This window comes from Netta rufina (assembly GCF_964035555.1).
Source record: "Netta rufina genome assembly, chromosome: 5".
Taxonomy (NCBI): Eukaryota; Metazoa; Chordata; class Aves; order Anseriformes; family Anatidae; genus Netta; species Netta rufina.
The window spans coordinates 58,103,479-58,127,063 of record NC_140128.1 but is presented as its reverse complement, the minus strand read 5'-3'; the positions used below and the strand labels follow the sequence as shown (position 1 = coordinate 58,127,063).

The following is a 23,585-nucleotide window of genomic DNA, read 5'->3' as shown; positions in this document are numbered from 1 at the left end:
CAGATCTCTTAAAGAGGTCCTTATTGAGGCAGGAAAAATTGAAGTGCCCAAAATCTGTACTGCCTCATGTTGCACAGTGAGTCCTGGGCAGCCATGGGCAGGGGCAGTGCAGAGCTTCTGGAACTGTTCACAGGGTCCCATTGCAGCTGTGCAGACCTTTCACTTGCCTCCTGGCAGACGTGGGACATGGCACGTATGTTCCCTGGAAATGAAGCAGAGTTCAGGAACCTTAATCCTTCTTGTTTGCTACTTTGCTTCTTGTTAGCTTTGCTCCAAAAAGCATACACTGATGTTGTCTGCAACTTTTTGGCAGATATGTGAGAGTGGAGAATGCCCATGTATTCATCCACTCAAGGGTGGCTATAGCCCATACATGCCATTCATATGTGCTTTATGCATGGTTTTTATATATTATGTCAAGTCATTTTACTAGGTAAATAAGCTACATTTGGTTCTGTTTATTTTTCTTTATGGTGCTTTTTTGCAGGAAGCTTTTAATGCTCTGGACAATAAAGTTCTTGACAAATTTTTGAAAGCAGCTGAACAACTGAAAAATATTTCATCTGATCAGGAAAAGCTGGTAGTGGAAGAAAAGAGTAAAGATGTTCGTAAAAGATGGGAGGTGAGATAATAAAGGAAGGAGAATCCACTGTCTGTTCTCATTAGGCCTGGCAGCTTGGAAAAACGATTTTTTGCCACAGTATGTTCTGAGGCTTTTGTTTGCTTTATAATACTGTTTGCCCATCTTATGTTGATAATGTGTTCTGAATTTTGCAGGCAGTTCATCATGAAATTATGTCCTATGTCCAGCTCATGATAGAGAGGGAAAAAAAGAAATTTAACACAACCTTAAAAAAAATCAATAAGCAACTAGGTAAAGAGAAGAAATTCCTAAGTATGGATAAAACTAAAGGGCTTCTCAAGGAACATGAGGTACCTCACCCACTCCTTTTCTGCTCACCTACCTCTCTTTCTGAATGCATTGTCTGTCCTTCCTGCTCCTGCTTCCTTAATATACAGTGTTGCAGTCTGTGTTTGTGGAAGTTTTTGCTTGGTGTTATGTAAACACAGAACAAAGAAGCCACCCAAATTATTTCATTGCATTTTTGACTGCAGATACTAGCTTCTTTGTTAGAGTTATCTCCTTGTTGTATGTGTGGTATCTTTTCAATTTTTTTTTTTTAGTACAGCCTTGGACAGCATAAAACATTTATCTCTGCAAAGTGTAAAAATAAGAAATGTTTCTGTGTTCTTGATTTGTTACAGTTATTTTGTTATAGTTGTATAGCTGGTTTAGGTGCCTTCAAGTGAGAGTAACTTCTCACAGTGCAATAGTCCCACTTCACCTCTGTGTTTGTGCTACATACAAATTATTCAGTTAGACATAAGACTTTCATTTTTTACTTACTGGGCTGAGCCATAGTGAATTTTACATATTCTGTAAGCAATATTTTTTCTACTTCATTGCTATTAGTATTTTCCTCCACCCTCTTTAATATGCATTGATGCAGCCAGTTTACCACTTACAAGGGTAAGAAAATGCACTCTTGTTGAAATTCTGGTCTTTGCTGAATTAAGTGTAGTTTTTGTATTTGCTTCTCATGGGTTCGTTCTGAACAAATATTGCATAAGCAGGAGAAAAGAGAAATAAGCATCCTTAGGTGCATTCCTTCTGCTCATATGTTTGTTACATTTATTAATATATTGATTTCACACTCAAAAGCAGAATTATCGGTGGGGAATACTTTAAATACATTTTCCAATTCTATTTTTTCTGTAGTCAATAGAACATGTATTTTCAATGTAAGTATGCAGAGGACTTGGGATCAAAAGTAGATAGAATTGTAGTAACAAAAGGAGTTTCAAAATCAAGCAGGAGTCAGTATAGTCTTGGGAATGCAGCTGGGGAACACATTCCCAAAAATCTCAGTTTCTTTCCTGGCTTTATTTGAGAAAGATTCAAGGAAAATAAATGTTTTTCTCCTGGTTTGACAGCTTACACTTCAAGTGCATTCATCCAAGAAGACAATAGAAAAAGAAAAAAAATAGTTATGTGAATAATTAGAATTGCGCATCCTTATGGCTTAACATGAGTTTATTGTATTATTTTTCTTTGTTTAGGCCTTTTTTTCACAGGAAGGCAGCCTGAGAGAACTTAGCAAGTCATTAGAAGATCTTAAAATATTGGGAAGACTAGCAAAAGAAACTGTCCCAGACATTCAGGCATTCATTGCAGACTGCGGACAAAAGCTAGAAAAGCTTCAACAAGTTGTGTCAGATACTCACACAGCCTTGCTGTCTCGTGCTGGAAAAAGAGAGCTGTCTAAGAAACAGTGAGTGCATGATGTGTTGTAACCTCATAGAAATCAGATGTATGTTGTGACATGCAAATGTACTAACAAGTACATTACTACAGGCAACTGTACTTTCTAAACATTTAATATGAGGTTTTATAAATGAGCATGTTTGGTAACTTTTCTGCACAGCTGGGCTCTTAGTTTGTAATCATTAGCTAAGGTTTCTTTTCTTCCCTTGGTTTTCCATATTTTGTTCCTAAGCCAAAATTTCTTTTAAATCATAGGGACTCCATTGTTGCTTCTGAGAATGGAGAAGAGCCTGGTTCTTCTGAACAAACTGATAGACTTTCAGTACAGGAGGTAAGAAGTCAATGCTGTTAAGAAAAACTGCTCTGTCTAGAGAGATCATTGGTAAAAGGAAAAACTAATTATTTCTGTTACTGCTCTTACTATGGCAGGACTTCAGGGCTCTGGTCACAGAGCAAAAACCCTTTCTATTTGGAAACTATGACTAAGTAAATGTTAAAAGTAACATGCATTCGTGGTTCTCTCTCGTCTTCTTTGGCACATGTGAAGCGATGGCTTCTTGCAGCTCACAGCTGCCTGCTGATCTGTATTGACACAGCATGATGCAAAGGTCATTGTCACCTTTTTTATGTTTATTTAGACATCAATACCAGCTGCAGAAACAGTTTTGGAGACAGATGTGGAACATCACAATGGAGAAACCTGTGAAAAGATGTTTGAGGAAGACAGTCATTTGCCCTCACCAGATTTATTAGAGAGGTAATTTTCAAAGGATAAAATGTATGTGTATTTAGAGATGATACAGTGCTAGACATCCATAAATTAATTGAATGTGTCAAACATAAGGCACACTTTAATTGTGAAAAAATCTGTTCTTGTTCTACTACAGTTTACTTAATATTGCTTTGTGATTAATAAGGAAACACTGTAGTAGGTAAAAATTTCAAACATTGTGGCATTGAAGGAAGAACACTTAAAGCTATAAAAAAAGAATTTTCTGCTCTTCTGTTAGACAGAAAAATCTGTATCATCAAAAATCCGCCTTACTAATAACTGCAAGTAGCGTAAAATAAAAAATGTGGCAAGTTTTTAAAGAAATGACATTTTTACATTCAGAAAACTGAGTTTGGAGAATGCCAGCAGGCATTCCCACATGAAGATTAGCCAGGTGAGCAACGTCTCAGCACTTTTATATATTGCTCCTTTATGCCCATTCAGGTGGGACTTATGTAATAATATGCATTTGCAATAGAATCTGCTTATTTTATATGGCAGCCTTGATTAGCCAGTCCCAACCTCTGCCATGTTCCATTAAATTAGAAGTAATACTCTCTCTGAAAGTGATTCCATCTTTCTTTAGCTATAACACAAAAAGAAGTAACCTGGAGGAACTATTACAAATAAGCAGAGAAAAAGTAGCGTCTGGCTTTACTGATGAAATAAAAGATACTTCATGTCTTCAGAATAAACTGCATGAACTACAAGTAAGTCTTCATCTTTTAAAAACATATTTGGTGCCTAAGTTATTATTTTTTCATGTAGAGCCATCGCCTTCCATGTGTTATGTGTGTTGCCAAGGGGTAAGGAGCATCCTTACAACCAGATTTATTAGAAGCAGAGGGAAATGAAGGGTTCAGCATTTAGCAGAACTGAATTGCAACTTAGCAGTGGAGTTTTACCAGTATTGCTGAAAGAAGAAATTGGTGGCGATCAGTTCCTGGTCTGCCGACTGAAATGGATCTAATGGAAAAAATAACTGTAGAAAACAGCTCTGTTGTCAGTGGGAATGGGAAATGATGGACCAAACCCAGGGCTGCAGAAGTCTTCAAAGTTGAACCATCAAATGCCAATGGTGCATGTGCAGAATGAAACTCTTCCAGGACTTACAACTTAGGCTTGTGAGAAACTTAAGGGGCTGTTAAGAGGCACATAATTAATGTTGGGACTTTAATTATTAAAATTTTCCAAGTCTTCTGTAGAACAGAGCACAAAGGCTATCTAGCACATTAGACCTTGGTGTAGTTCTAAGTTTGTGTTTTGTTCTTTTGAACACAGATAAAATGAGATATTTTCCATTCATTTTGTGTAAAAATGGCTGAACCATATTTATTGAACCTTTATAAAATGTAGGCCAGGCATATGTCTGACATAGAAAATTTTGTTATAAGAAGCTGACAGAGATTTACACACAGCTGAATTGGGTCTTTAAAAAAAAAAAAAAAAAAGAAATTCTTAACTAAAGTTGACATTTTCAACTTTTTCTGCAGAAACTCTTGTGATTGTCATTTTATGAACTACCCAGTCTGTTGTAAAATGCAGAATCATATTAATTCAATTAACTATTCATATCTTTTAGGTGATAGAGAATGATACCACTTCTGGTTGGACACAGTTGGGAAACATCTCATCTACCTTAGAAAACCTTGTGGATGAAGTGGAAAGGGCTACTCTCTCTGAGACAAGAAGCAAGCTAGAAGGAGAATGGAAAGAACTTCAGGATATTATAAATACCAGGTATAAAATAATATTTCATGATATTGGCAAAGGAGTAGCTCATCAACGGATGCTTGTGAAGGAAATAATGTAGTTTAGAGAAAGTATCTGTGTATTTTAAATTCTTTTTTTTTTTTTTTTAATTGCATGAAATTAATCTTTTTCTTAATTATACATAGCTCATATGTATCTTGCAGATAGTGTGGTTCTCTCCAGGAAGCTCAGAGCCAGATCTTTGTAGCATTGCTGTGCAGTATTCCCAAGCTTATTTTTATTTCCTTCAACCTTCTGGTTAAATGCACTGGGATTCACACTGCTTATATTACTAATCAATAGAAAAACTCCTTTGACCCCGGAGGAGGAGGATTAGATCAATTAGACAGTCAATTACAATACCTCTGTGGCTTCTTGTGCTGTAAAATGTCAAGTGTCTTTTCTTGCTGGCTTTCCTAGTTTGTGTTTCTTTATGTTTCTTGTAGAACAAACTCTTTAAGGACTGCTTTGGAAATCGTTTTGCCAATAGAAAATGAATCCATTCTTCTACGTGAATTAGATCAGCGGCTGAACAAAAAGGACATCCAACAGTTTAATCTGATGAATAGTGATCTTGCTTACAGGGAGCTAAAGGTAAGGGAAAAGGCAGAGATGCAGAGACAACACCCTAACCAGAATAGTTCTTAATATTTGTAGGAACTTGTGAACTTCATGGGATTTCTCTCTTAGGACTTAGGGACAATTCACAAGACTACCCAAAACTTCTGACATCTAACAGCATTTTAATCCATACACTTCAAATGCCATTGCTCCTGTAGACTCAAGTGGGCGCCCTTGATAGTCTCCACTGTAAAAAGCATGGCTGTGAATATTTCATCTTAGGTTAGGACTTTTCTTCGTTACAGATCTATGCTGTTCCCACCTGGCTTTATGTCACTTTGTGGAGTGATATAAATAATGCAGTGTTAATTACTGAGCTAAACTAAGCTGCCTTGTGTCACATCTGTTGAGGGATCTGAGCATGCCTCAGGATGGCTTTGGAAGGTCTGCATGTATGCAGTAATTTATTCTGCTGATATCAGTATCTTGTGCTTAGACTCTGGTCTGTTGATTAGGCAGAGTCGATGTTGTTTTTTTCCTGATATTCTGTCCCCGCTGAACATGTGGACTGCTACACAGTACTGAAAGTTTGTGTTTGTCTGCCCTTGGCTCTCAAGCTGAGTAGGGTTTAGGTCTCTCAAGCTCTTGGGCAGAGTGCATGTGCACTCTTTGTCTGAAATGACTCTGGAAATGTCTTGCGTTTTTTCCCAGCCCTGCACTTCCAAGTTTCACAACAGTGATGTACTGCTGTTTGCCTGAGGGCTGCGTAATCCTTTAACCAGACAGTGTGCAGGCTTCACAGAGAGAATTTTACATGTGTGTAAGTTTCCTCCAAGAATATCGCAAAAAAAGAATTTTAAAGGTGGCAGAAGTAGCAGTCTGCTGTAAGAGCTTGCTGGTTTCAGTCCCAGGACTCTTGTAATCCTTTTCTCCTATTTTTGAGGTTGCTGGCAAGAGATTTGAGCTTTTTTATAGTGCTGGTCATATTACTTGTATGTGAAATACCATTTTACTTGATTTTTCTTTTTTTTTCCCCTTCCTCCACCAATATCCAGATGAGGAAAAAATGTTTTTCTTTCTCAACCACCCTATTTAGCATATTTACTGTATTGCCATGGCAAAGTCATTCTGCCTTAATCTGATTGCCTCGTAGTGCCTTATGTCTGTGTTTGTAATATGATATTATCTCTTAGCAAATGGCTAATTGAATGTATAGGCGTAATGATTCAGATTTAATAAACTCAATTGCATTTAATGTTGTTTTTGTATCTAGATCTCCCACAGTCCTAAATTGCAATGAAAATTCCAAACACCCAAATCTTAAAAATGTTCTCCTTCACTCTTTTAACGATATATATACATATATTCTATTTGGATCAGCATAATTTGTTTTTCAGTCATAAGTTCAGCTTGAATATAGGATAAAGATTTTCTTTCACTTGCTAACACTGTTATGATTCTCTCAATTTCAGGAGCTACAGAGGTCCATATTAAATCAGATTGAAGTGTGCAAGCAATTGGAAAACCTGGACAGTTCAGCAAGAGATGAATTTAATCCAATAGATCTGCAAGCTGCAAGTAAAATTATGTTTTATTATCAAAACCAGCTTGAAGAAATGAGCCATAAAATGCAGATCCGAGAGACAGTCCTTAAAGATCTAGAAGCTTTTATGGCCTCACTGAGGAAGATTCAGAGTTCCGTAAGACGTCTCACAGATTCCTCGGGTCAACCTGAAATACAGGAAAAAGTGTTGAGAGAGGCTGCACAAGAAGTCTCTCATATGGCAAAAGAGGCTAAATGTTTGGATGAACGCCTGAAAGCAGTTGATATTTGCTTGGAAGATGCTGAGTGTGGGGGAGAGACCTGGTGTGAAAAACTAGTTCTGAATTTATCTGAAGAGCTAACTATGACTTGTGGTCACTCAAGTGATCAGATGCTGACAGAGGAAAATGATTTATACAAGATATTTTCCACAAGAAATTGTGAACTCCTTAAAAACATTCAGGATCTACGTGATAGAATTAACAAAATAGGCTTGAAGGATCCAACGATTCCAGCTATTCAACAAAGGTGAATTCTTTTTCAAAGCTCTTGTAATTTCATAATTTCAGTGAACTCAGAGGGCCTATGGCCCCTTTTTGATAGAGCACTGAAACACAAATGTGTCTTAAAGCGTCTTTGTAGCACTGAAGAAAATCGACAGTTTGTCTTTTATTCTCTGCCTTACAACCTAAATAAGGAAGCCTTCTCCAATTTTTTTCTTTTAAAATACTTTGTATGTACTTGTTGGAAGCAGCACTGATGAAAAAGAAATGGAAGGAGGTTGATTGTTATGATCTTAATTTTCAGTAAGCTAATTCTCAGCCAGGGAGACAGATCTTCTTGCTGAGCAGTGACGTGATGTAAACCCTTGAGTTGGAGAAGCTTTGTGTTATTTTACCATACCCTGAGAAAGTCACCAACATAACTTGTATAACTCTGATACTGTTTCAGAGGAGCTGTCTGCAGCCTCGCAAAGGACGAATAAACTGTGTGTGGGGAAAATGGGAAGGGAAAGGAGTTTTTAAGCTGTGATTTATTTATTTATTTATGTATTTATTTGTGTTGTCAAATCCCACACACTATGGCATAACTTCCTTTCTTAGACCTTATTTTAAGATAGCCAGAATGTCCTTAACATTTTAATGCAAACTAATACACTATATTCATACAAATCTTATTGGCCTTTAGGATTTTGGATTACTTTCTCAAGCAGCTCTTAGGTCAGTGTAACTGATCTGAAGGACTGAGTCAAATTACATTTTTTATGGTGTCATTTAATATAGTAAGTATGTGCAGCTCAGGATGCATTTCTAGAGAACTTAGTAATTACATTGGTGAAAAAAAATCAAAGGCTTGCTTTAATATAAGTCTGTATTTCTTTTTTTTTTTTCTAATAAAGGGTAAAATCATTAACGGAATTGGAAAAGGAATTAGATTGTGCTGCTGTTGAAATGAAATCTATGCGAGAAATCACTAATAAGCTCCTGCAGATGAAAGAGGAAAAAGCAGAGGAAGCAAATGAGCAGTGCAGAGTTACAGAGAGGTTATGGGAGGATACAAAACTCTTGCTTGCTGAATGGTAAGAAGAAAAGTTATGTTTTAAAATAGTATTGTACAAGTAAGAGGTTTGCTTGTAAAATGAAACATCAAAAAAGCCTTAGACCATACCTTAAAGCAAGTGAAATTCTGGTACACTAGGAAATGCTACTATTATGATGCTATAAACAATCTTAATTCCTAGAATTGCATGTAGAATTTTGCAGCCAAAGCTCATTAATTGTATTTATTTTTTAAGAAATCACAGTCCTATCATTTAGCAGTGAAATACGGTGAAATGTTGAACATAACTGGTATCCAGAAGAATGGTTAAATATGAATCAGAGGCATAGTATAGTGACTGGCATTTGTTTCAAAAAAAACTGTCCCTTAACCACAACAGGTGTCACGCGGTGTTATAGAGTTTGTGCCAGTTTAATTTATCCTGCCCATTTAATTTCTTCTGAACATAGTAGTCAAACTCCTCATGTGTTTGAATATAGGAGAAGGAAGCAGACAAGAAGCTTAGGCTGCTCCTTTATGCATAGCCAATAAATAATCTATCTCTTTTCTTAATAGCCAGGAGCAGTGTGCAAGGGCTCTGGAGCTCCTGAAGCAGTACCAAAGCTGCAAAAGTAGTCTGACCAGCATCATCCAGAAACTGGAGATTGTCCTTGGACAGCAAAATTCTTACATGGGGAAGGAGAATTTGAACAGACTGATAACAAAGGTGAGTAAAAGAAACTTAATGAAGTTTTTAAAAAAAACAACAAACGAAGTGTTCAGGTGTAGGGTTGACCTTGTATGCCTGGGCTTCAGGGTAAATGTGAAGTCCTTGCATTCACTTTGGCTTCCAAACTATGTTTAGGGTCCGTACTCTGGTTTTAAGTTGATGTCTAAGTTTACTTAGTGAATCAAGGGCTTGTTAAGGGGGTTTTGATCTAAAATGGAAAAACTGTTTTGATCTAATACCAAAATAAGATGAAATCCTGTACTACCAAAAACACACGTTGAACTCAGCAAGACTTATTTCAGACATACCCATTAGAATAGTTATATTTTTTCCACCAAGTTAGAAACCTTCTTCCTTCTTCCACTTCTAGGAGGTAGTTTGCAAATGTACAAAAGCAGCAAATTGATTCACTCCTAAAGGGACAGTTTAAAACATTGTACCACTTCAAGCAAAAATAGTATCTAATGCAACTCTAATGCTTCCTGGGCTGAAATGTATGTACATTGCTGCGTGTCACTGCCACCTTGCTCAGAGCCAGCCTGGGGATTGCTAGCGTGCTGCTGCACTGGGATGAGGGCTTCTGGAGGCCAAAGCAGTTTTGAGCAGGCTGACAATGCAGTACTTCCTTGAGCTGGCTGTGTTTGCAGCGTGAATCTCTGATGTTATTCTGACTGCTGACCGAACTGTGCTGCGGTTAGAAGCCATAGTAACATATTTCACTCCTTTTCTCTCCTAAAATCGTACCTAAAGGACAGACCTTCTATATAAGAGGTTTGGCCTCAGTAAACAACTTGCTGAGGTTTGGCCTCAGTAAACAACTTACTCCATGCTGTCTTGGTAGCAGTTAAACATTTACAGTAGCTTATACGTTAGGTGATGAGACTGAACAAGCAAGTACTGCTGAACACTCCCCTGTATTCAAAAGTTACCTCTTGGTCAGACAAAAAGTTGGCTGCTGGCTACATTCTTCTTAGCCACATGAATACAACCAGTGGACATAGGTGTCCACAGCTAATGGATTAGGGAACAGCAGCATTTCCACTGTGGCCATTTTACTGCACAGTTTTCACTTTCCCTGGCTGGGTTGTGTAACAAGTTATTCAGATGCCATTTTTAGGCTATCTGATGAGGCATGTTCCTATTCAGGAACATTTGTTCTCAACTGGTGCATGAATGGTTAAATTTAAGGAGCATAAATATAATACTCAGGCAATGGGATGGGTGTCCATGTGCATCATTTGCCTTCCACCCCACCCTGAGTTTTGCAACAACCACTCTCAGAATTGCAATCTGCAAGAGCAGCTGCATAGCACAGATGTCCTGGAGTACCGATGATTTGTTATTTACAATTATATGTAATGGCAACAGAGAAGATTGTCTGCCTTGTTCTGGTTTGTAACTGCCATCCCTCCCTCCCTCCCCTTTTCTCAGTGGTTGACAGCGTCTGTATGAGAAGACGCTTGCCAGCTCTGGGAAATGGGAGCTTTTAATATCAAATTGCTTAACGCTAGAGGTCAGTGTTTCATTTCCAGTATGCTTCCATGTTGTTTGTAAACACTGACGTTGCAAACAAGCACAAAGAAGCAGTCAGTGCTTAATTAGAAAATAGAAAAAAAGGACATTTCTGCTTCTCATAGTAGCATATTTGATAATGGCTACATTAAAGTAGGATCTAAGCTCTTTTTCTTTTTTTTTAAAGTAGTTCAAAACCTCTAAAGTTCCAGGTTATTTTCTTTTAGACTTGTAAGAATATGTCAGACAATTATTACATTGTGCATTGTTTGGTTTTGTAAGTGAGGTTCTATGTATGGATATATACAGTGCCTTTGGATCTTGTGATTATTATTTTTAAATCAAACTGTGGTTTTGAATCTTATAGTCAGAAGTATATTGTCTGTAGTTCCCACTCAGCTGTTTTTCAGCCAGTAACAGAACAATACAGATTTCTAATAGGGAAATGTTCCTATCAACATGACAGGGATATAATGGCAGAGGATACATTCCTAGTCTCATCACATTACATTAAAATGATTATTTTCTGTAGTGCTGTTATTTCTCTAAAGTAAGAAGAATAGCACATCACTTTACAACATTTTACTGAAGAAACTGTTTTAAGTAAACATGTTTGTAAATATCCACTTGGTCTTTTTCACAGATTGAAGAGGCAAAAGAGGAATTTCATGATCACTCTGAAGATGTAGACAAAATAAATCAGATCTGCAAAAACCTTCAATTCCAGCTCAATAAAATGAGAAGCTTTGAGGAGCCTCCGTTTGAGAATGAGGCTAACATCATTGTGGACAGATGGCTGGATGTATGTAAAAAGCAAATTATCAGGGTGGTCTTATCTGTTATGCATTATAGTAATTGATTCTGACTAGTGTGTAATATTTGGAATAAATTAAATGCAATATGGTAGATTCTTAAGAGAGAAATCCAAGTGTTTACCAGAGCAAAGCTTACAAGTGGCTATTGGTGTAAAGCTTTTGATGTGTCAGGTAGTTTATAGCATTGGCGCTCTTAGCAGTAAATAATTCTGGGAGATGCAGAATGGCAATATTAAGCTTCCATTAATAACTTCAGTGTATTTAGGCTTTGGAGACAATTGAGAGAATTACAATGCTGGTACTGTTGGTGAGAAATGTTTGCCATAGTTGATATAAGCGGTGCATCAGTACTGAGATTAGATGGTATTTACTGAAAGTAGATAAACATTAATGATCAAGGCTCCTTCCTAAACCTGCCTTAAAACTGGCAAGCTGCCACTGTGATTGGTGTGTTTAGCGACATGTGTAGCAGGGATTTAAATATCTTCTCCATGACCAGTTTGCCGTGAAGACATATGAGATTTTTTCCCTTGCCGCACTTGTTTATGGGGGTGGTTTCATCTCGCTCAGATTATATTACGCTGATTTTGTTTTTAGAATGTAATTTAACATTTTGAAATCTGTGTGCATTTTCTGTATATAAATCTCTTGGTAGATCAATGAAAAGACTGAAAACTACTGTGATAATTTGGGAAGAGCTCAGGCTTTGTGGGACAAACTTCTTAATTTATCTGGCACAATCGACGCTTGGGCAAATGCAGAACTCAAGAACATTGAAGACCATTGTCTGACTGAAGAGGACCTTACACAGTTAAAGGTAATTTGAATGGAAATTCTTTACCCTAAACTCATGTTGTAGTGGTATAGACTTCTGACTATAAGAATGCACATCATGAAGAAATATCAGCACTGCAAAAGCAGAGGAAGTCGTAACATTTGCAATTGTATCTGCCTGGACAATTTTACTGAAGATATTGTGTAATGTGCAGGGGGTAAAGGTCTTGGAAACTAATAAATAGAGATGTGTTTATGCGTATACAGGCTTTGCGGATATACAAAATTATTTTAAATTAACGGAGCACTACAAATGCTGCTTTATGCTACAAATGCACCCTCATCCTTTTGTGCTATACAAATATATAGCAAAGAGAAGGCCTGGAAAGCTTGTAGTCTAAATATAGTGGTGTACATATTTCCTCATACATAGAGAAGAAAGAAAAGAGTGTATATAGGTTAATGATTAGTTTTCTAGTTAGAAATTATCTGTCAGTGAAGATACTGGAGCCTCAGAAACGGCTGGGCAATGCACAGTTCAAGAAGAGTTTGCAGATGTGGCTTATTTGCTTTTGGGATCCTTGTCTTGGTATGCATCCCAGTGTAACTTAATGTGACCCTAACAGTAGTGGCTGGCTGCTACAGGTCATCAGGTTGCACACGGGCAGACATCAGTGGAGCCTAGGCAAGACCTGCCCATGCCTCTTCCACACAAGTTATAGCATTAACTCTACGAGTAGGGGTGCAGTGGGGTGTAGAAATACATGCACTAGTTCTGTGTTGTTGAAGAACCTCATGTACAGGGGTGAATGTTTTAACTTCTGACTTTAGGGCCATAATGAAACAGCTGCACTGCTCTGTTATAGTTACAGCCATTCTTTGCTAAACAGAAATAATTTCCTGCTTGAGTGGGGTTGAAACATAAATAAATCCCATATCCACTGGTTTGAAATTATGCAGGCAGCTTTTTCAGAGTGTTTACATGCTACAAATGCCCTGTTTTTCCTTACACTTATTTGCAGCATTATTGCTGCTTCTATTTGTTCATTTGTTTTAATTTGCAGAGCAATAGAAAGGCAAGGTGTTCTTTTTATATAGATCTTCCCAGTGAAACAGTAGCACACGTGCTGTGTAGAGGTGGATATTTTGTCACATTACCATTTTCTTTACCGCTCTATTGTTAGAGTTGACTTGGGGTAGTTCAGGTCCCTGGGGGCTACACTAAAAAATGCACTATCTGGTGACTGCATCCTAAAAGCCATTTTGTTACCTAGAAACTGCTGAGGCCCACAGTGGTGTGACCATGCCCCTGACATGCCTTTCTAGTGGTGCTCAGGAAAGGCTGTGCTGAAGGTGGCTGTGCTGAGGTGTTGTGGTTTGGGGTTTTGACTGGAACAGAGTTACTCTGCTGTTCCTATGCAAGAGAATAATTCACAAAAGAGAGGGAGAGAAAGGGTAAAGGAGAGAGAAACTATTTCCCATGAGCCACTCTAAAAGTGGAATAGGGGAGAAAACTGAATTCAGTGTATTTGTACTTTTGTAAAGTGATTGAAGTTTCTAGTGAGCGTCAGAGTTAAGTGGGATTAGGTTCATTAATCTGAAACATTAATCTGGGTCCTGAAACATAACATTAACGTTAATTACAACCCGAATTGCTGCAATATGTATCACATTACATAGGGTTGAAACCCAGGGTCCTTTGTGACCACTCAGCAGAGCACAGGTGCATGTGCTTTCAAGAAATGTATCACAAAAAACGGAGTAATGAATTATTTGACTGTATATTTAGAGACAATTTCAGTATAAATAACATGGGAGAAGTCCTCCTTTCCTCTGTTGCCAATATGGAAATGGGAACTCTTTTAAGGACTGCAGGGGGTGAACAGGTGTTGAGGATTCCTTTTGTAGAGATTGCAAAGAAATATTTTGTCCTGAGGGAATTTGGAAACATGACTTGGGAATCTGAGACAGTGTGACTGTTTTTGCCATATCCTGTTTCGTAAGTTGAAGCTGGTATCTGGTATTTTACTGTCATGTTATCAGCTTGTTCCAAAATCCATTCTGATGAGTAGAGGTCTTCATATACAAAGGGGGATACTTTAAAAAAGCACGTACAGGAAGTATTGTGTTTTATCACATCATTGCCAAAGTGTATCATCATGATGCCAATTCTTGACTTGTATGTGATATCTGAGGATATTTTAAGATATGTTACACCTTTTTAAGAAGTAATAAATAAATACAAAATAAAGATTATTTTCCTCCAAATTTGCATGGATTCATGTAGAAGTAAAGAAGTTAAGATTGTTAAATTGTGCTAGATTTGCATTGACTACTGCTTTTACCTGAGAAACTTGGAATGTTTCTGACCCTAGGACAAAAATGTCTGTCTAAATTGCTAGAATGACAATCAGGAAACGGACTGGCTGTGGGAGCTGTATATGACAAAATGAAGAATTAGAAAAGGAGTAATATATTTTTTCAACAGAAGCATGGAAATTACATTTGAGAGAAAGCAATATAGGTACAGATGTGTTTTTTCCACCATTAGGCATGCTTACGAGTTCAAGAGCAGAAACTCCAGAAATTTGACAACACAGTGGCCGAGATAGAAGAACTTCTGAATAGTAATGAACCTCCACTGGAGCTACAGGTGGGAAGAAGCTTTTACAGCCAAAATCCTGGTACTCGTGACTAAAAGCCCTGCTTCTAGCATCATCTTTGCCACAAAAATTTCTTTGTTTGACTTAAATCTACCTAAAGATAATTGCAGATATTTTGTTGGCTGTTAGCACTGGCATTTCATTTCATGTCTTTCCCAATCTGTTGGAACCAAACTTGTCATTTTAAACACAAAGGCTTCTCTCTGTCATGTGCCTTATCAGGGCTCAGACCTGACCGAGCTGTTCTGCAGTCCTGCCTGAGGATGCCAATATCTGGCCTTTCATTATTGACAAAGAGCAAGGCACAAAAGAACTTTGTCATCCCTTGGGGGATCCCAGCAACTGAGCACGCTGCTGGTGCATTTTGAACTGTATCTTTACCTGGACATGGCTTGATATAGCTTGGTAGTATGTAGCTATTTACGCAGCGTGGTGTTTTCTTTTGGGATATCACAAGGAAATCTTCACCTTGTTGTGTTGACTTCACACACCAAAGTCTTTCTCCACTGTTTGAGACCACATGAGCATACCTTGATCCTATCCCAGTTCCACAAGCTTCTGCTCGTGGTGTCTGTCAGATGCACCTTGAGCTTGACCTGGTTTGGCTATTTATGTGTTTATCCTCAACAACCATTGAACTCAGAGGAGTTTGATTGATTAAAGTGATCAAAATAGCTTAGAAACAGACTCAGCAACCCCATGCTGTGCGTGCTATGCTTCTGGGGAGCACCAGACACCCTCAGCCACCTAGGGTGTTTTTTCAGCATGTGGCCACAATCCCATTGAGTTGTTGTCTCGAGCAAATCTGCAGAAGACTTAAGGATAAGGTTATGGATATGTTGCTCCTTAGTGACCAGTCTTGAGCCATAGTTCTTGCCTCTCTGTTCTCCTTGCCTGGCTTTGGGGTCAGGGTGGGAAACTTGACCCAGCGGGATCTCTGCAGGAAGGCGTGTTGTAGAGAGGAGCTTGAACTCTCATTCTCCTGGTGGCTGACATATAAGGTTTTTATCCAGCTGAGAGTAGACACTATAGTAGACTGACAAATTTGTTAGTAAAGTAGCATCAGTAAATGCATTGCTAATGAAGATGAACAGATCATTCCTCCTCAGAAAAGCACGGCTTAAATATTATTACCTTCAAGTTTGTGGAGTAGGAAGGAAAGAAACTGGAATAAACTGTGATTGAAGTGTCTGGACTTCAGATCATTTCATTGCTTTTTATGTCTGTCATGCTGTTCTACAGCATGATAGGAAATCAATCCAATATAATTTCTGACATTTGTTTATTTCCAATTTTAAGGTTATCAGGTCATCTGTTGTGCAAAAGATGGAGTTAATAAAAGACCTTTTGTCGATGAAGCGGCATACCAGTGAACTCACTGTGAATACAGCAGAGCTAAAAGGTGACCTCGATCTGGCCAAGACACAGATTGGAATGACTGAATCACTTTTAAAAGCATTATCTCCTTCTGACACCTTAGAGATCTTTACTAAATTAGAGGTAGTGTACCATAAGTTAAACATCTTTTATAATTTTGTTAATTGTTTTTACCCTGGGCATAAGTGTCTGTACGTTTGGTAAGCTTCTAGAATAGCTGAAGTAAAGAGCTTCACTTGAATATTTCCTAAAGCTGCCAGAAGAAAAGCCTGTTTTCAATGGATGTTATCATATGTAGGTAATTAATCTTTGCAGCTACTGAAAGTGGTTAGTGGCAGATACAACAACAGTATACCACCCAGCATGGTGGGCTACTGGGTTGTGTCTCTGCCAAGACTGGGTTATACACAGATGTCTTTGTGCCACTTGAGCCTGCCTGCAAGGAAAGCTCCCAGTAGGCAATTTAAGCCAACTTTCCATCCTCTGCACCAGGGGAGAGGTGAAGAAAGAGCTGCTTTGTGCTTGGAGGTTCACGGCTGTCAAAATTTAAATCTCCTATTGAGCAGCGAATGTATCAGACCACTAATATTTGGGGCACTGAAATCACAGGTACTGGAAGAAAGAAATAGTTTTTAATTAATTCTCCCAGCTTCCCTGGAACATACAGTATTATTATCCCATTCACATATCTATTATGTGTGATGTCAAAATATATGTGAATGTGTGATTACATATACATAGAGTTGTATGCACACTGCTTAAGGAGAGTTGAGTGCTTATTTCTTAATTCTTGTAAGAAATCATTCTGACATACAGGCAGAACAGAACTCTGATTGGTAGCAAAGCAGCCCTGTATAGTAAACTTCTACTTGCACTTCAGATTTTTCCTTTTAATGGATGTCTTTTTTTTTTTTTTTAATGTTAGGAGATACATCAGAAAATTCTACAACAAAAACACCATGTGACATTACTCCAAGAAGAGACAGATTGTCCTGATGTGGATGAATTAAATAAGCAGCTTAAATGTGTCACTGATTTGTTTAATAAGAAGAAAGATGTGTTTCAAGACCATTTCATTGGTGTTTTGAATCGTAAGCAAGCACGTTTCACATTTTTGTAGCTTTCTAGTTTTGTAGGTACTGTCTTAATCAGTTCTGTCATGAAATTAATTGATTCTTATTTTAGTATCACAAACAAATTTATTGCGAAAAAAAACAAAAACAAAAACAAAGCAAGATAAAGATTTGGATAAAAATGGCTTTTTTTTTTTTTTTTTTTTTTTTCCAACAAATCACTTGATCTAAATCCAAAGTATTTTGCTTCTTATTTTTACATTTTAAAAACAGAAAAGAAGTATAAAACATCTTTTAGGAATTATTTTTTTTTTTAATTTAAAGATACAAAAAATCAAATTTCTTAATTTTTTCCAATTATTTTAACTTAATTTTAGATATGAGAATGAATAGCATTATTAATTACCTTTTGTTTTATGCAGCCGCAATACTGTGCCAGTTTAGAAGTAGGTCCAAAGGTAATCATGTCTTCAGATAGGTTTTGTATAGTATTTGTGTGCGTGTAGAAATGAAAAAAAAAAAGAAAAAAAAGATAATATGCCATTCCAGGCCTAAGTAAATAAATGTAATTACAAGTTATCTGAAATGTTCATGTTAAATAGGGATTTTCTTTAACAGAATACAATTAATGAAGAAAATTGGAATGTATCTTTTTCCAGGTCAGTGCAAGAATTTTAATGACTGGTTCAGCAGCACTCAGCTGTCCTTGAAGGACTGCTTTGAACCCTCCGAAACAAAACAGGTGCTGGAAGAAAAACAGCAAAGGCTAAAGGTAAACTATTAAAACGTTCTGATTTCTAAAGCTGGTTCTTCTTGAAATTTTACTTTTTTATGCAGAAGACTATTCTTGTGAGTAATTTCATGTACTGTGCTTTGTAACTCGAGGCTGGAAGAACATTTCATGTAATATAAAACATTAAGACAATAAGTTGAATGAAAATAAAACTGAGTTAAAATTAAATATCAGTGTTTAAGTTCAGAGCATATTTGGGCAAGTAAGAGACAGGACAGTATTAAAAGTAAATGGACCCTGACCACATACTTCAGTGTGCAAATAGGCAGAAAGTCAAATATGTCGAGATTAAAATGAAATTCTGACCCCCCACTGGATTCAAATGTGAAAAATTTGCATTCACTTAGTTGTAGCCAGATTTTCACTCTTAACTCAGATAGAATCAACAGACGAGATAGAAAGGCCACAACATCTGCAAGAAGCAATCGCAGTTTAGCAGAAGACATAGTGATGGCATTCCTAGATTTACACACTACTTTTGCGTATTTCTCTGTGGTTTTGTGCTGTAGAGAATAAAATAAATCAAATTGTCTTCTTTACCTCTTATTTTGCAAACAACAACTTTTCATATGCAGGTCGAATAATCAGCAAACTATAAATTAACATACATTCATGTCCAGAAACTGGAATTGCTGTAGAAAAGTTGGTGGAGCTAATGGGTCAAAAACTCTTAAATATCGTAGAGTCATGGAATGGTTTGGGTCAGAAGGGACCGTTTAAGATCATCTAGTCCAACACCCCTGCAGGGACATCTTTCACTAGATCGGGTTGCCCAAAGCCCCATCCAACCTCTCCTTGAACGCTTCCAGGGATGGGGCATTCACAGATTCTCTGGGCAGCCTCTTCCAGTGCCTCACCACCCTCTGAGCGACAAAATAGCTGCTTGTCAGAAGTGGGATTTGAACCCACGCCTCCAGGGGAGACTGCGACCTGAACGCAGCGCCTTAGACCGCTCGGCCATCCTGACAGTGCGTTTCTGTTACATAGCAGCAAATTTCACAAATGCATGTTGTGTTTGTGCTCTTATTCAGCACTTCTTAACTTCCGACGGCAAAGACAGAGATATCCAAGAGGTTAAGACTTTATTGAATAAAGTGAAACATTACTTGCCCAAAGCGAGCATTAACCAGCTTAACAGCCGTGTGAGAGATCAAGAAGCAGAACTACAGAGATTGATATCCAAATGTCAGAAACAGGAAAAGGAACTTGGTGCATCTCTGCAGCAGCTCAGTAGGTACGGAACTAATGTCAATTCTGGCATTTTAGTCACAACTGATATAAAATGATTCATTATTAAACAGCCATAGTGAACAGCAAACAACCCTGCTTTTTATTAAAGGTGATATTTTAATGAAGGTTAGTAAGTGTTTTGTTGTATGTTTCTAGTGTTGTTTCTCTTCATAGCAGAATCACTACTATGTAGGATCATATGCTTATGTGTTTCCTAGGAGCACCGGTTTATGTGTTTCAGTGACATGAACCAGGATAATTAAAACTATCCATAAGCTAAGTTTTAAGTAGAAGTCTGATCATGTGCTTGATATTTGGGTTACTTTTTCAGCAAAATACTGTTGTCAGCAGGTTTTACTCATGCAATGCCTCTCATTTTGACTTGCACTTGTGTTTATTCTCTCTTCAGCCTTGAAGAAAGCAGCATTGTCTTGGAAGAATGGCTCATCACTCAGGAGGAAAAACTACAAGAGATAGAAAAAGATGAGACAAAACTTGAAGACCTGTATAAAACATTGTTAATGCAAAGGTACCTTTGTCTTTGGGCTCTGCCTGAAGAAGATTGTTCCATGTTGTTACAAGAAATAGATGTTTGTTCATTTGTTGTGTTTTTCAGAGAAGAATTTGACTCCTTGGCTCAGCTAGCAAATTCCTTGAAGGAGGCTGGGCTGACAGAAGATGGAACCATTTTAGAAACTAGTGGTCTTATTAGTAGATATCATACACTAGTTACCAATGTAAGTGAAATGGCAGGGAATTCTCAGGGACAAGAAGTGGAAGGACAATATTTCGAAGAGCTTGCCCAGGATATGTCTAGCTGGATCAAAAGACTTGAGAAGGCCGTTAATAACCTGAGGTCTCAGGAAAGTGAGTTGCCACCAGATGAAAGAAGTAATCAGATGAAGGTATTGTGTTAAATATATTCCTATTGCACTTCACAGCTCACTCATAATCAGAGCAATGCTTGATGAGTCAATATGTTATGGATACTGTGATTGCTTGTGGTTTTGTGGTTTGTTTGGTGTGCATCTGGTGTGAATGTTTGATTGTTGTTTGTTTTTTGTTAGTTTGTTTTTTGTTTGATTGATTGTTTCGCATAGCTAATTAAGCACGTATGAGGAGATTTTCTGCAGTACCTCTGGGTGGAGCAATACTGAACTCATAGACCAGGAAAGTGTGCTTGTAGGCATGCATTTTCCCATCACAAACTACTCCAGAGGTGGAGAGAGAGGTCTGGTATAGTCGGGGCACCGACTATAGATTCAAGAATCTACCACAAAATGTGTAGATTCTTGAGCGTGTTGCAGTGCTCTAGGGCTGGGCTCCTGCACTGTCTACGTGGGCCTCTCTGGCCCCTACATCCTCTCTGCTGTCTCCTCCCTCCGATGAGTTAGGAGGTCTTCTAACAGAGTAGCCAGAAATGAGGCTGCACTGATTTACATGTTTCTTTCAGTGGAAGGGGTAATATTGTGACAAATATATTTTCTTAAGATTTGGAACTATTTTTTTTATTTTGTTAGCCCAATAGTGCTTTTGTTTTATTGAGTAGAAAATAATTATTATATCTCAGCTTCGTTATCCCAAATTTTCTAAAATTAGATGATCTGTTTATATATTGGCTACATCATATATTGGAAGATTGGAAGGAGAATTCTGCTTTCTTGAACAGTGGTGTACAAAGAATGAAAGATTTCATTGGTAATACCTTTTATTCTGTAACCAGAAATAGTTTTATTTGTACTGCTACTGCTTCTGCTTCTTGTCTAATACAGGAAATCACAGCTCTCAAAAATGCAGGAGATGTCAAAATACAGAGCATGGTAGCTCTAGGAGAAACCTTAATGAGAAATGAGAAAATTAAGAAACCAGAGGTTCAGCAGACTATATCTGAGCTCAAGAACCAGTGGGAAAGCACCTGTCAGTTAGCCACTGAATATAGAAGGTAATGTGGAATTTGCCAAGGGGTGGCATGGCTCACGTTGCTATATTGATTTTCTTTTCTTCTTCCTGCACCAGTTGCATTGAATTTCTGTTCTTTGGGGGCAGAACAAGATACCTACGAAAGTACGTGTGCTTTAGTATTCTACAGAAGCGGGTCGCAGTTCGGATTGAACGGTCTTACGAGGTTTAGCCAGGACATGTAAGGGGGGTAGCAGGACAGCTGATGAGGTCTGCCCAGCTTGGCTCAGATTCTCTTCTGATACTGAAGCAGCTCTGCCAGTCTTTTACTTCCTGAAGATAGCTACAGAGCTAAAGCACTAATGCTATTTTTAAGAAGTTCTTTTACATTCACATTTCTAACTTGAACAAGCCTCTTTACAAAATTTAAGCTAATGGCAAACTTCAAGTTATGAAATAAACTCTTCTTCTGAGCATCACATTTTTGGATCTTTCATTTAAAACTCTGGTATTAGTTTTCAGCCACTGAGAATTGGTTGATTTCTGAACCGGTGAATTTCAAACATTCTCTATATAAGTAACCTTATACGTGAAATGAATACTGAAGGAACAACAGTTTTTTACAAGATAGTCTAAATGCATCAGTCATGCAAGATACTAATAAAACCCCCTGACAGTCCTATCATGAGCTCTGATAAGACGGTTGTAGCAGTTGGAAACTAATTGAACTCAGGCACTAATTGTATATGTCAGGCCACCATGGAGTGCACAGCTTTGTTCTCTTTAATTAAGATAAGTACAGACCTCTCATGTTATGCAGTTATTTTCAGGGGAGTGCTTTGGAAATTTAAAATGCATCTATTAACCATTGCATTTAGACTTAGAGAAGGAAAGCAACTAACTGCTTTTTCCACATTAATTTTGTTATGTTTTTAAGGAAGAAATCCTTTACTGTGGGGGTGGTGAGGCACTGGCACAAATTGCTTTCTGTCATGTTCTGTTCATAGGCTGGTCAGGAAAGGCACTTTAGTGTCTGGCATTGTCATAACTGTGTCTGGTAGCCACACTGATTGTTTAAAACATGTCAGATGATTCCAGGTGTGTGGTGAAAACATAAACTGAAGTTCTCATTTTGCAGATGAGGACAGTTTCAAGATGTTTGTCTGCTATAACATCCTTGAATCACAGAATCACAGAATTTCTAGGTTGTAAGAGACCTCAAGATCATCGAGTCCAACCTCTGACCTAACACTAACCAGTCCCCACTAAACCATATCCCTAAGTTCTACATCTAAACGTCTTTTAAAGACCTCCAGGGATGGTGACTCCACCACTTCCCTGGGCAGCCTGTTCCAATGTCTAACAACCCTTTCGGTAAAGAAGTTCTTCCTAACATCCAACCTAAACCTCCCCTGGCTCAACTTTAGCCCATTCCCCCTCGTCCTGTCACCAGGCACGTGGGAGAACAGACCAACCCCCACCTCGCTACAGCCTCCTTTGAGGTACCTGTAGAGAGCAATAAGGTTGCCCCTGAATGTTACCATAGTTCAGTAAAATCACTGGGAAATTTGCTGTTGGGATCCATGGAAGCTAGAGTAGACCTACTGTATACTTTTTAAAAATGACCAGGGAAGGAATTATTCAAAATAAGTACTTCTGAGAATATTCAGTTGCCTTCTCTTATTACTGAGCACTCAGTGCAAGCAGTACAAGTGGCATTCAGAAGGAAAGAGCTCTGGCTATGCTGGATCCAATGTAACAGAACGCAGAGCACTCTCTTCACAGCATGTTGAAGGCAGGAAACGAGGTGCTCAGCACATCTGAAGAGCTGCTCAGGACCTTGCAGCATTAGATCTGTGAACAGCAGAACACCACAGCTGATGCATCCAGCAGTGTGAAGCTGGAATAGAGAACTTATGGCGAGAGTGCTTAACATATGTGAGGCTATATTTTATTTGTCATTTGCCAAAAATACAAATCTCGAGGAGATCTAAGCTTTACTTTCCTCTTTTTTTTTTTTTCCCTGCTGTACTTCATAGAATTATAACCAGACTGTATTTATTTGGGTTTGTTTGTGTGGGATCGTATTTTCAAATGTTGGCATTTAAGTTCCATCTGGAAAATATTGGAACTTCATCACTAAATATGAACGTACAAATGTTACTTAATGGACTTTAGACTCACTAATTATAGTTGCATATTTCCTGTGGATAAACGCAACCTGTT

At 38.0% G+C, this 23,585-nt stretch overlaps 1 protein-coding gene across 4 annotated transcripts in view; it reads left to right on the top strand.

Annotated features, from left to right (window-relative positions):
- Positions 1 to 23,585, top strand: part of SYNE2 (spectrin repeat containing nuclear envelope protein 2) — a 186,776-nt gene that overhangs the window by 45,772 nt on the left and 117,419 nt on the right. For all 4 annotated transcript variants that reach the window (XR_014618494.1, XM_084288050.1, XM_084288048.1 and 1 more), the window contains exons 21-41: positions 488 to 622; positions 778 to 933; positions 2,122 to 2,333; positions 2,582 to 2,657; positions 2,965 to 3,083; positions 3,685 to 3,808; positions 4,681 to 4,838; positions 5,297 to 5,444; positions 6,884 to 7,482; positions 8,354 to 8,533; positions 9,070 to 9,220; positions 11,379 to 11,537; positions 12,206 to 12,367; positions 14,876 to 14,977; positions 16,287 to 16,487; positions 17,290 to 17,455; positions 18,097 to 18,209; positions 19,262 to 19,464; positions 19,870 to 19,989; positions 20,077 to 20,365; positions 21,233 to 21,402. Coding sequence is in view for 3 of the 4 variants with exons in the window: in XM_084288050.1 (XP_084144176.1) it covers positions 488 to 622; positions 778 to 933; positions 2,122 to 2,333; positions 2,582 to 2,657; positions 2,965 to 3,083; positions 3,685 to 3,808; positions 4,681 to 4,838; positions 5,297 to 5,444; positions 6,884 to 7,482; positions 8,354 to 8,533; positions 9,070 to 9,220; positions 11,379 to 11,537; positions 12,206 to 12,367; positions 14,876 to 14,977; positions 16,287 to 16,487; positions 17,290 to 17,455; positions 18,097 to 18,209; positions 19,262 to 19,464; positions 19,870 to 19,989; positions 20,077 to 20,365; positions 21,233 to 21,402 (3,743 nt within the window). In the remaining variant the exon portion in view is untranslated. The remainder of the gene's footprint in view (positions 1 to 487; positions 623 to 777; positions 934 to 2,121; positions 2,334 to 2,581; positions 2,658 to 2,964; positions 3,084 to 3,684; positions 3,809 to 4,680; positions 4,839 to 5,296; positions 5,445 to 6,883; positions 7,483 to 8,353; positions 8,534 to 9,069; positions 9,221 to 11,378; positions 11,538 to 12,205; positions 12,368 to 14,875; positions 14,978 to 16,286; positions 16,488 to 17,289; positions 17,456 to 18,096; positions 18,210 to 19,261; positions 19,465 to 19,869; positions 19,990 to 20,076; positions 20,366 to 21,232; positions 21,403 to 23,585) is intronic.